Source organism: Gobius niger, assembly GCF_951799975.1.
Source record: "Gobius niger genome assembly, chromosome: 4".
Taxonomy (NCBI): Eukaryota; Metazoa; Chordata; class Actinopteri; order Gobiiformes; family Gobiidae; genus Gobius; species Gobius niger.
In genome coordinates this window covers 2,100,519-2,120,033 of record NC_136855.1, presented here as the reverse complement: position 1 = coordinate 2,120,033, position 19,515 = coordinate 2,100,519, and the positions used below count along the sequence as shown (strand labels likewise).

Here is a 19,515-nt window from a genome sequence, read left to right as displayed (position 1 = left end):
TACTCCCTTTGAGCAGCACTAATACCTCTTATATTGTGAAAAGTTCTGTATGTTATATGTATACTATACCTGTATGCATCTGTTGCTCAAATAAACTACACTAAACTAAAGTTGAAGGCGGTGAATCCTGTGATGTTTGTCTCTCATGGTGCAGCTCCAGTCGGGTCTTGAAGCTCCAGCGGTGCTTATTAAACGCTGACCTGTGCGTGTCTCCCACAGAGTCGTCTGAAGGCGTGTCTCTGCCGCTGGGGAACTCCAAAGACTTCATCCTCAGCCTGGACCTGAAGTTCAGCTCCAACGGCAGCCTGTCCGTGGTGCTGGAGACCACAGAGAAGGGCCCCCCCTTCACCATCCACTACGTGACCAACAACCAGCTCATCGCCTTCAGGGAGCGGGACATCACCTACGGCATCGGGCCCCGCACGTCCTGGAGCACCCTGACCAGAGACCTGCTCACCGACCTGCGCAAGGGCGTGGGCCTGTCCAACACCAAGGCCGTGAAGGCCACCAAGGTCTGTCACACACGGGCGGTCACTGAGGGTCAAGGAAATGTTTCTGATATCCAAGTGTGAACTCTCTGAACATGGCCTCGCTCCTCAGATAAATCTGTTAGGTAGGGCTGCTCGATTATTGAAAAAATAATAATCACGATTATTTTTGTCATAATTGAAATCACGATTATTCAAACGATTATTTGTTGCCTTTAAAAAAAATCCAGCAAAAAAGTGACAAAAATCCATTAAAAGAAAGACAAAAATCCAGCAAAAAAATTACAAAAATCCAGCTAAAAAAGACAAAAATCCAATAAAAAAAAGTGACAAAAATCCAGCAAAAAATTACAAAAATCCAGCAAAAAAATTACAAAAATCCAGCAAAAAAATGACAAAAGTCCAGCAGAAAAATGACAAAAGTCCAGCAAAAAAAATACAAAAATCCAGCAAAAAAAAGACAAAAATCCAGCAAAAAAAATACAAAAATCCAGCAAAAAAAAGACAAAAATCCAGCAAAAAATCACAAAAATCCAGCAAAAAAATTACAAAAATCCAGCAAAAAAATGACAAAAGTCCAGCAGAAAAAGACAAAAATCCAGCAAAAAAAATACAAAAATCCAGCAAAAAAAATACAAAAATCCAGCAAAAAATTACAAAAATCCAGCAAAAAAATTACAAAAATCCAGCAAAAAAAGACAAAAATCCAGCAAAAAAATTACAAAAATCCAGCAAAAAAATGACAAAAATCCAGCAAAAAAATGACAAAAATCCAGTAAAAAAAAGACAAAAATCCAGCAAAAAAAATACAAAAATCCAGTAAAAAAAAAGACAAAAATCCAGCAAAAAAATTACAAAAATCCAGCAAAAAAAGACAAAAATTCAGTAAAAAAAGACAAAAATCCAGCAAAAAAATTACAAAAATCCAGCAAAAAAAGACAAAAATCCAGTAAAAAAAGACAAAAATCCAGCAAAAAAAGACAAAAATCCAGCAAAAAAAGACAAAAATCCAGTAAAAAAGTGACAAAAATCCAGCAAAAAAATTACAAAAATCCAGCAGAAAAAAGACAAAAATCCATAAAAAAAATGACAAAAATCCATTAAAAAAAAAGACAAAAATCCAGCAAAAAAAGACAAAAATCCAGTAAAAAAGTGACAAAAATCCAGCAAAAAAATTACAAAAATCCAGCAGAAAAAAAACAAAAATCCATAAAAAAAATGACAAAAATCCATTAAAAAAAAGACAAAAATCCAGCAAAAAAGTGACAAAAATTAAAAAATGTGAAGAAAAAAAATTGGAAAAAAAAATTATAATCGATTTTTTGCGATTATGCTAATTTTGTAATCGTTTACTGTTGTAATCGAAATCGTAATCGAATTTTGATTAATTGCACAGCCCTACTGTTAGGCCAACCTCCCCAGACCCCAAAAATCCATATCAGTCGGGCCCTTGCTTGGGCTCACTGCTTTTCTATTAACAGGGTATCCGCGGGGTCTTAAAAAGCCTTAAAAAATCTAAAATTCGGCCTATTTGGTCTTAAATCCCTGGTAAACTGGTCTTAAAAATTAACGCGCGACGACCCAATTATTTGCGCACAATTTAGTTGAAAAAGTCGACAAATAAATGCACAGAAGCGGCGATGAGGAGCCGCTCGGAGCCGCTCATTTTGGTCTTTCATTTTGGCGAAGGATTATCTCCACGTTGTTTCATATTGGACGTATCAGTGCATTTTGCTTATTCTGGCGGAGGTTCACCTTCCAGCGAGACGACGACCCTAAACATAAAGCCAGGGCAACAATGGAACGGTTGTAAACAATAAATATCCATGAGTTTGAAATGCCAAGTCAAAGTCCAGACCTGAATCCAACTGCGGTTCACAAGTGCTCTCCATCTAATCTTTTTTTAAATGTTCAAAATCATGTATGCATTTAATTTCACATAATTTCAACACAATATATTTATGTTTGTGGACCATAGCGCGGCAAAATGTCCAAAAGTTAAAGGGGTACAGATACTTTTTCAGACCACTGTGTGTGGGGTAAGTTCAGAGATTGTTGTGTCTGTGGTGAGAGATGGAGCAGGAACTCCTGAACTCCTAAACTCCTAAACTCCTAAACTCCTAAACTCCTAAACTCCTAAACTCCTAGACTCCTAGACTCCTAGACTCCTGCACTCCTGAACTCCTGAACTCCTACACTCCTACACTCCTACACTCCTACACTCCTACACTCCTAGACTCCTAAACTCCTAGACTCCTAGACTCCTAGACTCCTAAACTCCTAAACTCCTAGACTCCTAGACTCCTAGACTCCTGCACTCCTGAACTCCTACACTCCTACACTCCTACACTCCTACACTCCTAGACTCCTAGACTCCTAGACTCCAAGACTCCAAGACTCCAAGACTCCAAGACTCCAAGACTCCTAGACTCCTAGACTCCTAGACTCCTAGACTCCTAGACTCCTAGACTCCTAGACTCCTAGACTCCTAGACTCCAAGACTCCAAGACTCCAAGACTCCAAGACTCCAAGACTCCAAGACTCCAAGACTCCAAGACTCCAAGACTCCTAGACTCCTAGACTCCTAGACTCCTAGAAAAAAATCCAGCAAAAAAGACAAAAATCCAGTAAAAAAAAGAAAAAAATCCAGCAAAAAAGACAAAAATCCAGTAAAAAAGTGACAAAAATCCAGCAAAAAAAGTGACAAAAATCCATCAAAAAAAAGACAAAAATCCATTAAAAAAAAGAAAAAAATCCATCAAAAAAAGACAAAAATCCAGCAAAAAAGACAAAAATCCAGTAAAAAAGTGACAAAAATCCAGCAAAAAAGTGACAAAAATCCAGCAGAAAAAAAACAAAAATCCATAAAAAAATGACAAAAATCCATTAAAAAGACAAAAATCCAGCAGAAAAAAGACAAAAATCCAGCAAAAAAAAAGACAAAAATCCATTAAAAAAAAGACAAAAATCCAGCAAAAAAGTGACAAAAATTAAAAAATTTGAAGAAGAAAAAATTGGAAAAAAAAATGATAATCGATTTTTTGCGATTATGCTAATTTTGTAATCGTTTACTGTTGTAATCGAAATCGTAATCGAATTTCGATTAATTGCACAGCCCTACTGTTAGGCCAACCTCCCCAGACCCCAAAAATCCATATCAGTCGGGCCCTTGTTTAGGCTCACTGCTTTTCTATTAACAGGGTATCCGCGGGGTCTGAAAAAGCCTTAAAAAGTCTAAAATTCTGCCTATTTGGTCTTAAATCCATGGTAAACTGGTCTTAAAAATTAACGTGCGACGACCCAATTATTTGCGCACAATTTAGTTGAAAAACTCGACAAATAAATGCCCAGAAGCAGCGATGAGGAGCCGCTCGGTGCCGCTCATTTTGGTCTTTCATTTTGGCGAAGGATTATCTCCACGTTGTTTCATATTGGACGAATCAGTGCATTTTGCTCATTCTGGCGGAGGTTCACCTTCCAGCGAGACGACGACCCTAAACATAAAGCCAGGGCAACAATGGAACGGTTGTAAACAATAAATATCCATGAGTTTGAAATGCCAAGTCAAAGTCCAGACCTGAATCCAACTGCGGTTCACAAGTGCTCTCCATCTAATCTTTTTTTAAATGTTCAAAATCATGTATGCATTTAATTTCACATAATTTCAACACAATATATTTATGTTTGTGGACCATAGCGCGGCAAAATGTCCAAAAGTTAAAGGGGTACAGATACTTTTTCAGACCACTGTGTGTGGGGTAAGTTCAGAGATTGTTGTGTCTGTGGTGAGAGATGGAGCAGGAACTCCTGAACTCCTGAACTCCTAAACTCCTAAACTCCTAAACTCCTAAACTCCTAAACTCCTAAACTCCTAAACTCCTAAACTCCTAAACTCCTAGACTCCTAGACTCCTAGACTCCTGCACTCCTGAACTCCTGAACTCCTACACTCCTACACTCCTACACTCCTACACTCCTACACTCCTAGACTCCTAGACTCCTAAACTCCTAAACTCCTAAACTCCTAGACTCCTAGACTCCTAAACTCCTAAACTCCTAGACTCCTAGACTCCTGCACTCCTGAACTCCTACACTCCTACACTCCTACACTCCTACACTCCTACACTCCTACACTCCTACACTCCTAGACTCCTAGACTCCAAGACTCCCGGGCTCAATCCGAAACCATCAAATTGTAGCCTCTAAGCACTAACACTAGCAACTAACTCCTTAACCTTTCACGGGGTCAACTGTTAGACCTCTAGGCAGTTAGTGAACTAGAGCATCAGCAGCATTTGAACAATCCGTCCGTCCTTAAACAGGGGAAAGGGAAGTGACATCACCAACAGCTGCTTTTCTTCTTCTTTAAAGTTATTGGTGGAGTGCAAGCCAAACAAAAGTGCATGTCGCCCCCTAGTGTACAGTGTCCAACAACAACATAGTGTCCAAACAAAGACATTTAAGGAAAAAAATAAATCCAAATGATCCAAACATTTCCCTTTAGTGTTATTTTATTTCAACAGCTGTTTCATAAAGCTACATTATGCAAATGATCCATGTGGCTTAAGTTTCTACTAAATGAAAACAAAAGCATTTAATCTGTTTCCTGAGTTTCCTCTTTAACACTGACATGTGACTGAGCTGTGGGCACGACAACATGGATTTATCACTTTTATAAAGTTTGGCTTGTGCAGAATCTTAATTTTTAATTATTTTTATTTTTATTATTAAATGTGCTCCTGTCAATCAACAGTGGTTGCGCATGAATCACTCGAGGGTGGGGGCGAGGGGGGTGGGGTTTTTTGGCGCAGTGGCTTGTGGGATGGCACATAGCTCCTAATCACTGGTTAGTTAGCATCAGAGGTCCCTATGCTAAAGTGGCCATGATAGTTAGCATCAAGGCTCCTTTTCCTAACTACTTCCTAACTGACTTACCAATTCGGAGGCAACTTGCCATGGCGGACGCTGACGCACATCCGGTTTGGCGTAAGAGCTCTTAGCAATCTGCTCGTTTCGGAACCAGCCCAAGACTCCAAGACTCCAAGACTCCTAGACTCCTAGACTCCTAGACTCCTAGACTCCTAGACTCCAAGACTCCAAGACTCCAAGACTCCAAGACTCCAAGACTCCAAGACTCCAAGACTCCTAGACTCCTAGACTCCTAGACTCCTAGACTCCTAGACTCCTAGACTCCTAGACTCCTAGACTCCTAGACTCCTAGACTCCTAGACTCCTAGACTCCTAGACTCCTGAACTCCTACACTCCTAGACTCCTAGACTCCTAGACTCCTAGACTCCTGCACTCCTGAACTCCTACACTCCTACACTCCTACACTCCTACACTCCTACACTCCTACACTCCTACACTCCTAGACTCCTAAACTCCTAAACTCCTAAACTCCTAGACTCCTAAACTCCTAAACTCCTAAACTCCTAGACTCCTGCACTCCTGAACTCCTGAACTCCTACACTCCTACACTCCTACACTCCTACACTCCTACACTCCTAGACTCCTGAACTCCTACACTCCTACACTCCAAGACTCCAAGACTCCAAGACTCCAAGACTCCTAGACTCCTAGACTCCTAGACTCCTAGACTCCTAGACTCCTAGACTCCTAGACTCCAAGACTCCTAGACTCCTAGACTCCTAGACTCCTAGACTCCTAGACTCCTAGACTCCTAGACTCCAAGACTCCAAGACTCCAAGACTCCAAGACTCCAAGACTCCAAGACTCCAAGACTCCAAGACTCCAAGACTCCTAGACTCCTAGACTCCTAGACTCCTAGACTCCTAGACTCCTAGACTCCTAGACTCCTAGACTCCTAGACTCCTAGACTCCTAGACTCCTAGACTCCTAGACTCCTAGACTCCTGAACTCCAAGACTCCAAGACTCCAAGACTCCAAGACTCCAAGACTCCAAGACTCCTAGACTCCTAGACTCCTAGACTCCTAGACTCCTAGACTCCTAGACTCCTAGACTCCTAGACTCCAAGACTCCAAGACTCCAAGACTCCAAGACTCCAAGACTCCTAGACTCCTAGACTCCTAGACTCCTAGACTCCTAGACTCCTAGACTCCTAGACTCCTAGACTCCTAGACTCCTAGACTCCTAGACTCCTAGACTCCTAGACTCCTAGACTCCTAGACTCCACTCCTACACTCCTACACTCCTACACTCCTACACTCCTACACTCCTACACTCCTACACTCCTGAACTCCTGAACTAGGAACCTAGACTCTTCTCTGTGACTGTTCTCTGTAGCTCCGCCCTAAAGGTGTCTGTCTCCCGCAGATCATGCCCAGGCGGGTGGTTCGCCTGCTGCTCCGCGGCCGAGGCTCCGTGGATAACGTCACCATCTCCACCACGGCGCACATGGCCGCGTTCTTCGCCGCCAGCGACTGGTTACTGAGGAACCAGGACGAGCGCGGCGGCTGGCCCATCATGGTGACCCGGAAGCTGGGCGAGGGCTTCCGGGCGCTGGAGCCCGGCTGGTACTCCGCCATGGCCCAGGGGCAGGCCATGTCCACCCTGGTGCGGGCCTACCTCCTGACCAAAGACCAGGCCTACCTGAACGCCGCGCTCAAGGCCGCGGGGCCGTACAAAGTGCCGTCGGCGCAGCACGGCGTCAAGGCGGTGTTCATGAACAAGTACGACTGGTATGAGGAGTACCCCACCACCCCGAGCTCCTTCGTGCTCAACGGCTTCATCTACTCGCTGCTGGGGCTGTACGACGTGACGGAGACGGCGGGCGAGCGCGGCGGCGAGGCGGCCACGCTCTTCAGCCGAGGCATGGAGTCCCTGAAGGCCATGCTGCCGCTGTTCGACACGGGCTCGGGCAGCATCTACGACCTGAGACACTTCATCTTAGGCACCGCCCCCAACCTGGCGCGCTGGGACTACCACACCACGCACATCAACCAGCTGCAGCTGCTGGGCTCCGTGGACAACGCGCCCGTCTTCAAGGACGTGGTGCGGCGCTGGAAGGGCTACCTGAAGGGAGTCCGCGCCAAGCACAACTAAAGACTGTCCTCCTGTCAGCGGGACGGGGGCGCGTTAGCCAGGGCGAGGAGGGCGCCGCAGCCCGACACGGGTCACTGAGCGCGGGCCGGGGCCACGCCCGACACTGCAGGGGGGCCAGGAGTTTCTTAGTCAAATAAGTAACCAGTAAAATAAGTCCATAAGCTGTTCACTCTGAACCCCCGCCTTAACCCGGCACGGTTTCTCCAAGACTTTACTCAAATCAAAAAGCTTCTGCAAAAAAGCTTCAAAATGGCGACAAAAATGCAGCAAAACAAGCGGCATAAAAGTGATTAAGAACGGTGCTGAAACTGAGCCAAAACCATCAACAAAAACAGGACAAAAAAAAAGCATTGAAAAATTAGGGATGCACCGATACCAGTGTCGGGTATCGGGCCAATACCACACGCTTGTACTCATTAACAAGGTCCCGATACCTCCTGCCGTGTGTCCGGCCCTCCTACAGGAGCAGCTCCACTGAGGGGAGAAAATAACAACAAACTGGAGAATAGTTTAGTGTAAATCCAATATTCCACATAGAGCTGACTTTATTACAGACGACACTCCCTAAACCAGAGTCTGAGCTGGATTTAACCAGAGCTAAATGTCTGCAGGGTTTACAACATACAGGCTAATGATGTTAACTAGCCGCGGCTAACAGTTTGTTTCCTGCCCAGGGGTTTATTCATCTGAAAAACTAGAATAAAGAGATACAGCATGTTTATATTGAGCCAAAATGAGCTGCAGCAAAACAATGAAAATGCTGAAGATTCTGGATAAGTTACTATAAACACAGGAGAAAATCCACACGGAGCTGAAGTACAGGAGAAAAGAGATAATATTGAATGAAAAAAAAAAAAAAAAATGCCATCTGTTCAATTCTGATATAACTTCTCTTAAAAGTGTCGCCGACTTTACTCAAGGAAATGTAAATGAGTAAATTATCTATTTACAAACCAATATGTTGTGAAATAGTCAGTCTATAAACCGTCTATTCACAGAAAGTCTTGAAGAAAATGCCTTGTACTCGTATCTGTGTGCGGTATCGACAAGTACTTAAATCAAAGTACTCGTATCGGTTTTAGAAAAAGTGGTATCGGTGCCTCCCTAATGGATCTGATACTTGGCCATTTCTAATATTAAATTCATAATAAAACCATGATACGCGACAGTCAATACACACTAATAGAATCACGAAGAAGAAGCTAACAGGCTAACGGGCTAAGCTAACTGCGGGCTAGCACCACTTAAACAGTATTTACAGCCATGAGTTCAGCGTAATATTTACTCTCACGGACAATTAACGAGTAAAAAAAAACACAACATGTACGACACCTGCAGTGGCGCTTACGGCCTCTAGGGGCAGGAGTTACTCAGTTCTGCTTTAAGATTTGTTTAAAGCCGAACAGGGGAGAATGTGCTCGGTTAAGGCGGGGCTTAAGAGGTTAAAGAGATCAACAAACGCATCTGGAAAAGGAAAAGTTTAAGGTTCGGTTGGTTCTCGTGTAAAACTGTAGAAGAAAGTTCAGTGAAAGAGTTTATTGAGTAGATTAGACGATTACTCTGTTTCCATTTGAAAGCTGAGGAGAGAAAAACAAAGCGAGTTTTTCCTGCAGTGAAAGAGACGTCTCGGTTTCATCGTCTTCATTTCCTCTTTGTTCATCGTCATCGGTCAGATTGTATTTTTTACCAGTGAATACGATATTTACATAGATTAATGAAACAAAGTGTAAATAAGAGATAAATTATAATAGAGGGAGAATGTTGCCAAAAAAAAATAAACCTTTGACATGTTTTAAATTCATGCGTGGAGCAGATTGGGAGGAAGATTGTTCACTTTGACATTGACTCACAAAAATCCGCCGTGTAAACGATCATGAGACACGTGATGCCAATGAAACCAACTTAAAACAGAAACACGTGCTCTTTAAGTACGTGTCGATGTTGGAGCTGGCGATATATCGACAAGATAATATCGAAATGGCTGTTTGGAAGATGAATAGAAGATTGGGAAGAAAATAAGGGGGAAATGGGGGGACATTATTAACACATTGAGGCGGCGCTGTTTTGGGGGTTTAGCTGTAGAGCGCCAACTATCCAGACCATTTTTCATGATATTTGTAGCACCAGAGTGTATTCTATGATACAGTTATGGACACAGGCTGTGGCTCGTTTGAAAGACGAGACTCTAAGCTCTCCGTAGGTGAAAACAGTTTAATTCTACGTGTCTCGGTTCCTGAGAAATCTAAGCTAAACAGAGGCTAGTTTTGAACAAAATCACAGATTTTTTTCCAAAAACTGAGATATTGCATGTTTTATGAAACACTCCTCTCCTCTGTCCTCCTCCTCTCTCCTCTCCTTCTCCCCTCATCTCTCCTCTTCTCTCCTCTCTCCTCTTCTCTCCACCTCTTTCTTCCTCTCTCCTCTCCTCCTCCTCTCCCCTCCCCTCTTCCTCCTCTCTCTCCTCTCTCCTCTTCTCTCCGCCTCTTTCCTCCTCTCCTCCTCCTCTCTTCTCCTCTTCCTCTCTCCTCCTCTCTCTCCTCTCTCCTTCTCTCCTCCTCCTCCTCCTCCTCTCCTCTTCCTCTCTCCTCCTCTCTCCTCCTCTCTCCTTCTCTCTCCTCCTCCTCCTCTCCCCTCTCCTCTTCCTCTCTCCTCCTCTCTCTCCTCTCTCCTTCTCTCCTCCTCTCTCTCCTCTCTCCTCTGACACTAACATTATGTGAAGAGGCAATTGCTTAAATATCTCAGTTTCAAGTCAGTTTTCAACGACCACATACATGTGCATTCAAACAGCCTGAGCAGAGGTTCTCAAACTTTTTTGGCTGGGACCCCAAAATTGACACATAAACAACTCAGGACCCCCATTGTATAAAGTTATTGCCTCTTACGCTGCTTTAGGGAAGTAAAACATGTTATAATCAAGTGAACATATTTCAGGCTGGTTTACACTAAAAAAGGTACTAAAACAGTAGCATTTTTCTTTTTGTTTAATCTTGAAATCATTTGGGGACCCCCACCCAAGGCGACCCCCGAGGGGTCCCCGACCACCACTTTGGGAACCATAGCATTAGAGTGTCTAGTTATGTAATTGGCACTCAATGTGTTAAAAGAAAAGTGGCATAATGTTTTGGAAAAAAAATGAAAATTGGGGGATTGTGAAGAAAATAGTGAACAATCACGGCTGAATCTGCTCCACTGAACAGAAAAAAGGTCTCGTTTCATCCAGTTCCTCCTCATCTCCACAGGTCGTTTTTTCCCAGTGGGACCTGACGTGTCTCGGGCGTGTCTCGGACGTGTCTCGGGCGTGTCTCAGACGGGACTCGTAGCATTTCCACCGTGTCTGTGTTACGCTGTAGTGATTTTTTGCGGTGGTTTCTATCATTGTTTTTCTTCCTGAGTTGGATCTTGGTTTGACTTGAACAACGGGGAATGTTCCGACTAAAGACCCTTTACATCAGACTCTTTAACGAGGGAGGGGGGGGGTGGCAGGGGGCTGTTCCGACACCGATAAGAGCCTCACTGAGGCCAGTAAAGACTGTGTTAATGATGACTAAATGAAGCCATCAAAGAGGTTACACAGATCTGATCTTCAGAGTTGTAGCTCCTGCAGATGAATTGTGTTCAGGTGTTTGTCGAGAGCAGTGGTGCCGGTAACTCACTACTTTAATCTGACTACTTTTTACATTTCCTAACCAGTAATCAGATTAAAGTTACTTTTTAGTCATTTTCCTTTGTACAAATGTGTTTTTTCTTCTTTTTGCGTCGTAAGACTGACAGAAGTCTTCAGTGCCGGATAAACATGACAGTATTAAGGCTCGCTGGAAACTCTTTGCTGACTTCACGACATCACCCTGAGAACATGTAGAGTGGCAGCTCGGCTCAGGCAAACTTACTCAGGCTGTGTCCGAATGTCCACACTCGTCCCTGACCCCTCATTCACTATATAGGCCGCACTATATAGTCACTGATCCTGTTGGTGATTCGGACAGAAGCCACGACTCTCTCTCTGCGTGACGTCTCTCGTGGCTACATCTGCTAAAAGTCGCTAAACTCAGAGACGGTGAAATATTTATTTATAAATACGAGTCAGATACTTTATATTTAACAGGGATTTTACATGAATGGTCAGGATTATTCGACAGGAAGTTATCGGTCTTTTAGCTCGAGCTAAAGGTTAGCGGCTAACGCTAGCATCTTTTCACCGTAACCGTTTATATTCGTGAGAAACGCAAACACGTTTAGTTCCTGTCTCTGTCAGGCTCTTCTCCGACTCTCCCAGTGCATTGTGGTCTATATTGACCCGTGTAGTGACCATCGATGCTCACTGCTTTTCACAATGCATTGTGGGAAATTTTGAGTGCACTACTTTTTTCTCTCTGGACATTCGGACACCCCTACAACATGTGACCACTATATAGTCACTATATAGTCACTATATAGTCACTATATAGTCACTATATAGTCACTATATAGTCACTATATAGTCACTATATAAGGAATAGTGTGGACTTTCGGACACAGCCTGTGAGTCCCACCAGCAGGGGGCGGCAGAGAGCAGATGCAGGAGGAGGCGGTCACTGTCAGTGTGAGGATCTGAGGTCAGACCATAGACTGTAAAAAAAAATGGACGTCTTATGCTCACTCCTCCCCGTTTACCAGAATGACCACGGCCGTGGGGCAATTCATGGCGGATTTACAGGCTCCCCCTCCCCAGCTCTGACGAAGCATGTTCCTAAAAAGGACATACGGGCGGGATTTTCACCGTAGACTCGGCCCTTGCGTGACGTGTAGCTCGCGCTGCTCCAATGCTAACAGTCCGAGCCTCATTAAGTACGAGATTTCAAAAATTCATATTACGAAAACCAGCCTGGTTTCATATATTGTGATTAACCCAGCGTTATCTCAAGAGGAAGATCAGCCTTGTCTAGTGTTGAAAACATTGAAACCAGGCTTTAAAGTAGTTTTTAACGTGTCTAAAGTCCAATGCTTTTCAATGGGGGCCTAGCGGCGATATGGAGGTACTACAGCAACAGCTGAGCAATGGCGGCCCCCACGTTTGTGGTCAAAAAGCAGGGCAGCCAGCGGCCATTGGGTCAGACTCGGCCTGGTCATTATGAGAAGTGCATTGGTTTGTTGTCAGTATGAGTGATGCAGCGCCCTCTAGTGGTCAGACACACACACTACAGTAGATTAATCTCACTATAATAAACCCCACACTAAACTCACTAATCTTAGTTACTTTATAAACCAAGTAATCAGTAAAGAAACTAAGTCACTGTTTAAGGAGTAATCAGTAGCTGGGTTTGTCCGTGTTTCAGAGCGTGGTGTCCTGCACTGGTCAGCTCCTCCTCCTTCCTCTTCCTCCTGCACAGCTCCCTCCGCTCCACAACAGCCTTTCTCCATCTTCTGAAGAGCGTCGCGGACAAATATAATCCAGTTTACTCCCCCTACACATAAAACATTGCTGTATCGGTGAAAGTATCGGCGTAAACATCGGTATCGGAGCAGCCCTGACTGAAAAGGGACACGTGTTTGTTTTGCTCATAATTCCGAGTTTGTGTTTGTTTTCTGAAGTTTACCAAAGTCTGAGTCAAATGTTGTCATATTTTAGAAAGTGTAACTTGGATCAAAGTGAATGAATCGTTTGTTTCAGAATCTGTGCTTCGATGTAAAGACTGAGCGGCCGTGGACGTGTCTCTGAAACCGGATCATCTTTGTCTTTTCTTTAGTCCAGGGGTCTAAAAGCTTCTCGACTGGAGCTTACAGCCTAAAACTGATTTTTGATTTACTTTTTTTGTCACTTTTTTTGTCTTTTTTTTTGTTTGTTGCATTTTTGTTTTGTTTTTTGTCGTCTTTTTCATCACTTTTTTTCAGATTTTGGGGCTTTTTGTGTCACTCTTTTGATTCTTTTTTTGAAAGAAGCTTTTTAGATTTGGGGAAGGTCAAATTGGAGAAAATGTGTTCAGTTTAACCCCTTAACTCCCACCTGAACGAGCACATTTTCTCCAGTTTGGCTTTACCCCAATCCAAAAGCTTCTGGGAAAAAGGTGAGAAAATAGCAACAGAACTGAGACAAAAACAATGATGAAGATGTGACAAAAAAGTGAGAAAACTTAGACAAAAAACGGACAAAAAATTGACGAAAAATTGACAAAAAATTATGGAAAAAATTATGAAAAAGTGACAAAAACGTCAAAAATAATTTACAAAAAAATGACTAAAAATTTACAAAAAATTGTGAGAAAATTGTGAAAAATTGGCAAAAATGTCACAAAAAATGTTACAAAAAAATGACAAAAACTTGACAAAAAATTGTGAAAAAATGATGAAAAAGTGGCAAAAATGTGCCAAATTTGACTAAAAATTGACAAAAGTTTGACGAAAAATCGACAAAAATGATGAAAAAGTGGCAAAAATGTCACAAAAAATGTACAAAAATATTTACAAAAAATTTTGAAAAATTGGCAAAAATGTCACAAAAAATGTTACAAAAAATGACAAAAAATTGACAAAAAATTGTGAAAAAATGATGAAAAATTGGTAAAAATGTCACTTTTTTTTTTTACAAAAAATGACTAAAAAATGACAAAAACAAAAATGGTGATAAAGCGTCAAAAATGTGCCAAATGTGACACAAATTTGACAAAAAATGGACAAAGGTTTGACAACAAAAGGACAAAAGTGCCAAATAATGTACTATTTGACAAAAAAGTTGAAAATTGACTAAAAAAATTAGTTCAAAAACCCCCCAAAAATGATGGGAAAAAAATCTGATGACGTGAGGAAAAAGATCCATTTAGATGAGTTTTGTAGATCTTAGCTTTCAAATGAGGCGTTACACTTACTACGGGATTTGGGCAAAGCTGAACTGGAGAAAATGCTCTCGGTTCAGGCGGGAGTTAAGAGGTTAAGCCAGGGGGTTAAGCACTGAAAAAATGTGAGAAATACTGTCCAAACAGAAAACCATTGAGGTCATATATTAGGCACAGCACTGGCACTGGTAGAAAGTGGTGCTTTAATTTTGGATTTTTTGGTCAGATTTGGCCTTTAGACTATTTACAATAAAGAAAATCTGCCTCCACCGAGCAAACGTGCCTGCCCCTGCTTTAGTCGGACATTTTGCATTTCTAAAACCTAGAATATCCTGAAGAATGTTCTGATGTTTGGGAATGAAGCTTCTGTAACTTTTGTGATTTACTCTCAACTGCTCACGTAAATATTTCTTTAATCGAGCGAGAGTAAAGGTACTTCAAATCTAAAGTATTATTTGTGTGTTTATTAAGTGTTCAGTGTGATCCAGTTGTTTATACGTCCACGGTTCTGCTCAGATCAGCCTTAGCGACGGTTCTACAGAAATGTTGTCGTGAATGTCCCGGAGGTTTTACTCACACTGAGCTGTTTGTTTCATCCTTTCTTTTTTGTTTTTACTTTGGTTCATCTCGGATTGGTCCCGGCGAGGGTTTGTCAGCTCAGACTAAAGCACAAAGCTCTTCTTTCTGGTAGAATCAGGGCTGGGCACCGGCGGGGCGTCGTCCACTGGACTGGGTTCATTCAGTAAAGACAAATATACGACTCTGAATAAAGGCACAAATGTCCTTTAAATGTTGGTGGAGGCGGAGCCTGCGCTGAAGCTCCGTGTGTTCCCCCCCCCCCCGGTCCAAACGCCTTCATCAGACTGATCGTTCACGAGGAGAGGGAGGAGGGCAGCTCCGTGTTCTCCCTGTTGCTCCTCATGTGCTGCGGGTTTAAAGGAACAGGCCACGGTTTTCCAGACTCAGATCTGTTCTTACCTGAGCTTAGACGAGTTGATGTGGACCTGCCTGGTCTTCATGCGTGCGCTCAGTCACGGACATGGTGCCTTCATGAGGTCCTCGGTTGGGGAACGTTTGCTCAACTGGGGAAACCGACTTTGAAGCTCGAATCAAAGCGAGCTTCCCAACCTCCGCACCTGACGATGAAATCAGCTGATCTTTTATCGTCTAACCTGAACCTTTAGTTAAACTTTCTTGAGTTTCGTGTGAGCCCTCGTCATCCTGAGTGAAAGGCCCGACATCAACGTTAGCAAAAAGTTTATTTACTTGTTAGCATCTCAAAAGCTAAACATTAGCTTGCCAGTTTTAAAAGAAATATCAACACATTTAAATGATTAGCTTAGCTAAAGCGCTAATCAGAGCGTTTTTATTTAATGTCAAAATCCCCACATTATGGCTGAACGATATGGACAAAATTTCATATCTCAATATTCGTTCCCGATCTCGATACGATATAACTAAGGGTTAGGTGAAAATGAAGCATTTTTCAGAGAAATGAAGTCATAATACAAAAGAGTGCAGTTTTATTGATGAAAATCCTCCAAATGTATTTATATAGCACATTTAAAACAACTGTTGTTGACCAAAGTGCTTAACAAAAGCTCTACAGTACAGAAAAAAAAATATATAATAATAATAAACAAAACAGCAAAGCACTAACAGCTCAGATTTTGGCCAGGTATTTAGGTCTGTGCTAGACAGGGTTAAAAGCTTTTGCATAAAAGTGTGTCTTAAGCAATGATTTAAACTGGTCCAGTGTCTGAGCAGCTCTGAGGTGGAGAGGCAGGTCGTTCAACAGAGAAAGCCCTGTCCCGTTTGGTCACATACCTGGAGCGAGGAGCCTCTAAAAGCAGCTGATCAGCAGATCTCAGAGCCCGAGCAGGGGCGGGACATACCAGAGGCTCAGACAAAGCCAGAGGAGCATCGCCATGGAGACATTTAAAGACAACAACCTTATCCTGTAATACACATGCTGAGCGGCTAACACAGGGGGGATGCGCTGTCGCCTTCTGGTCCCTGTGAGGAGACGAGCGGCTGCGTTTAGCGCCCCCTGGAGGCGACGGATTGAACGCTGGCCAAGACCAGTGTCCACAGAGTTACAGTAATCAAGTCGCGACGTTATAAAAGCATGAAGGCTTTCTCAAAGTCACAGGTGGACATCGTTCAGCTACGTCCCATCTCGGGACAACGAACTCCCCAGTCACATGAACGCGCCTAAAGACTAAAGCCTCTCCTCCTCTCCTCTATGGAGCCAAACGGGGTGAAGTTAGAGGCGACTGAGCTCTTCCACGTTTCCATATTTAAATACAGTGACACCATCCAAGTCTAATAACATTTTCTAAGCGGATTAAAAGGGAACTATATTTTAAGGCGTAGGGACACCTCAGGAGCACTTCGACGTCCGCGCAGTGATATCTTCACTTTACGTGGAAGAGCTTTGTCGCCTCTAACGTCCCCCCGTAGAGGAGCCGAGGCTAAACGCTAACAACATGTTGACTGAGCGCACGAGTGAAGACCAGACGGGTCCGCATCAACTCGTCTAATCTCAGGGAAGAAGAACCGTGGCCTGTTCCTTTAAACGTTCCACATCCTGCTCCCCGTCGCTCTGTTCTGCCCCGACAAAAACACGGATCAGCCGATCAGACTCCAGATCAGACCGACCGGACCCCCGTGGTTTCCGTGGTAACGCCCCCCCGCAGTGCCCGGCCCCCCCTCAGACGGACCCGTAGGCGCTGCTATATCTCTGTTCACTGTGTCACATTTCCGAGGTCTCTCTTCTCTCCGACGGAGTCCGCGTTTGGCCCGAGGGCACGCGGGCGTTATGCAATAACTGTTTACTGTGTGTGAGGGGGGGAGGGGGGGGCGACAGACTGCGACAAGCACAACCCGCAAACCCCCCCGACTTTATACAGCGACAGAGCGGTTTCTATCTTTGTGCTTTCAGAGGCTTTTTCAAATGTCAAATAAAGAGCATTTTCTTAAAGCGGCTCGTCTCGTCTTTCAAACTTCACTTTATTAAAGGGACAGTACGTCAGATTGTTGTGTTTGTGATTTGAATGAGATTTGAATGAGAGCAGATCGTTCCTCTCCTGGTCCAGAATCCCGCTCATTTCACTGGACTTGAGCCGATCCTGCAGGTTCTTCTGTCTTTGACTTCATTTGTGCTTCAGACCTGCTTGGTGAGGGCCATTTGAGCGCTGAAAGAGTCTGGTGAAAGGCGTTGAAGCCCCACCACGTGACATCAGCAGGTGAATCAAAGGTCTGTGTTTGGCCCTGATGAGGTTAGAGCGCCCCCCGGAGGCGTCAGCGGTGATGACCTGAGCCTCAGATGAAGTGACTGCGGTGACGGCAGACTGAGTTTGGGGTTTGTGAGGGAGGGAGGGAGTCAGAGCGGTTACAGCCGGGGGGGGGGGGGTTGGGTTGGGTGGGGGGCCGGTGTTAACCTGCTCTCTGCTGTTTGCACTCACAGTAACATCAGCTCCAGTGCCGCCTCCTCATTCTCCTCCTCCTCATTCTCCTGCTCCTCCTCTGTGGGTGTGATTTGCTGATCGTTCACAAATGTAATAAATTAAGTCATAATAATGTCATTATTCATTAAACTGTTTTTCTTTTATATTTTCCTGCTGTTTTGTTTTTATCACCGTCTTGTCGCAGCTCATTTGCATCTGACCACGAGGCGGCCCTGACGGTGAAGCCGAAAGGTCACCGGTTCCAATCCCAGTGCATGACATCACTGTGTCCTTGGGCAAGACACTTCCCCCTCGCCTGAGTCTGAGACTTCAGGAAACACACTTTGTAAATACAAAGTCTTTGATCTTGTAGAACATCTGAAACACGAGAGGGAGAAGCTGATCTGAGCGACTGAGAGACTCACAGTAACCATGTGCTCCGACCACACGCGTGTTCTTCAGGGCACACGCGTGTTCTTCAGGGCACACGCGTGTTCTTCAGGGCACACGCGTGTTCTTCAGGGCACACGCGTGTTCTTCAGGGCACAGACTGAAACAGATCAGAGATCATGATGAAAACTAAACACTATGATGATGCAGAGGATCATGTGTTCACATGTGTTGCTATGGCGACGTCCCTTTGCTTTAGGGGGAGTTTAAGGTAAAGCTGATCTGTGGGAGGCATTTACTCTGAAGTGCTGCCCTCTGCTGGTCAGCTGTGGAGGTGCGTTCAGGGACTGTGGGACTCCAGACTCAGACACAAAGTACCAGACGGAATAAAAAAATACTTTCCTCAGGTTTGAGATGGAAAATAGTGGAGAGTTGAACGTGTTAAATACAGGATCATGTGTTATTTGTTATCGTTAATTAATGAAAAACTCCAAACTGTCCCGTTACAAACTTTTTATTATTCTTTCCTTTTATTCATGTTTCATCAAACATTTACCTGAAACAATAATAATTGTCTTTGTCGATCATTTTTGAGAAGCATAACACGAGCGATCGCGTCGGCATTTTACATTTTCATATTTGATAAAAATGTTATTAAAATCCTGTGATCGGCAAAAACAATGTCCATAAACGGGGCTCGGCTTCTTTTGAGCTGGAACAGATCATTTGTGTTCGACGCCTGGAGGCATCAGCCGAGCATTCACCAAAACATCAGCCGAGCATCCACCAAAACATCAGCCGAGCATCCACCAAAACATCAGCCGAGCATCCACCAAAACATCAGCCGACCATTCACCAAAACATCAGCCGAGCACCCACCAAAACATCAGCCGACCGTCCACCAAAACATCAGCCGAGCATCCACCAAAACATCAGCCGAGCACCCACCAAAACATCAGCCGACCGTCCACCAAAACATCAGCCGAGCATCCACCAAAACATCAGCCGACCATCCACCAAAACATCAGCCGAGCATCCACCAAAACATCAGCCGACCATCCACCAAAACATCAGCCGACCATTCACCAAAACATCAGCCGAGCATCCACCAAAACATCAGCCGAGCATCCACCAAAACATCAGCCGAGCATCCACCAAAACATCAGCCGACCATCCACCAAAACATCAGCCGACCATTCACCAAAACATCAGCCGAGCATCCACCAAAACATCAGCCGACCATCCACCAAAACATCAGCCGACCATCCACCAAAACATCAGCCGACCATCCACCAAAACATCAGCCGAGCATCCACCAAAACATCAGCCGAGCGTTCACCAAAACATCAGCCGAGCAT

The 19,515-nt window shown here is 43.9% G+C and overlaps 1 protein-coding gene across 1 annotated transcript in view; it reads left to right on the top strand.

Moving 5' to 3' along the window:
• glceb (glucuronic acid epimerase b) overlaps positions 1 to 7,673 on the top strand; it is a 142,990-nt gene extending 135,317 nt beyond the window's left edge. The window contains exons 5-6 of the mRNA XM_079555112.1: positions 220 to 512; positions 6,784 to 7,673. Coding sequence (XP_079411238.1) covers positions 220 to 512; positions 6,784 to 7,512 — 1,022 coding nt within the window. The 3' untranslated portion in view covers positions 7,513 to 7,673. The remainder of the gene's footprint in view (positions 1 to 219; positions 513 to 6,783) is intronic.
• Positions 7,674 to 19,515: the final 11,842 nt, after the last annotated feature.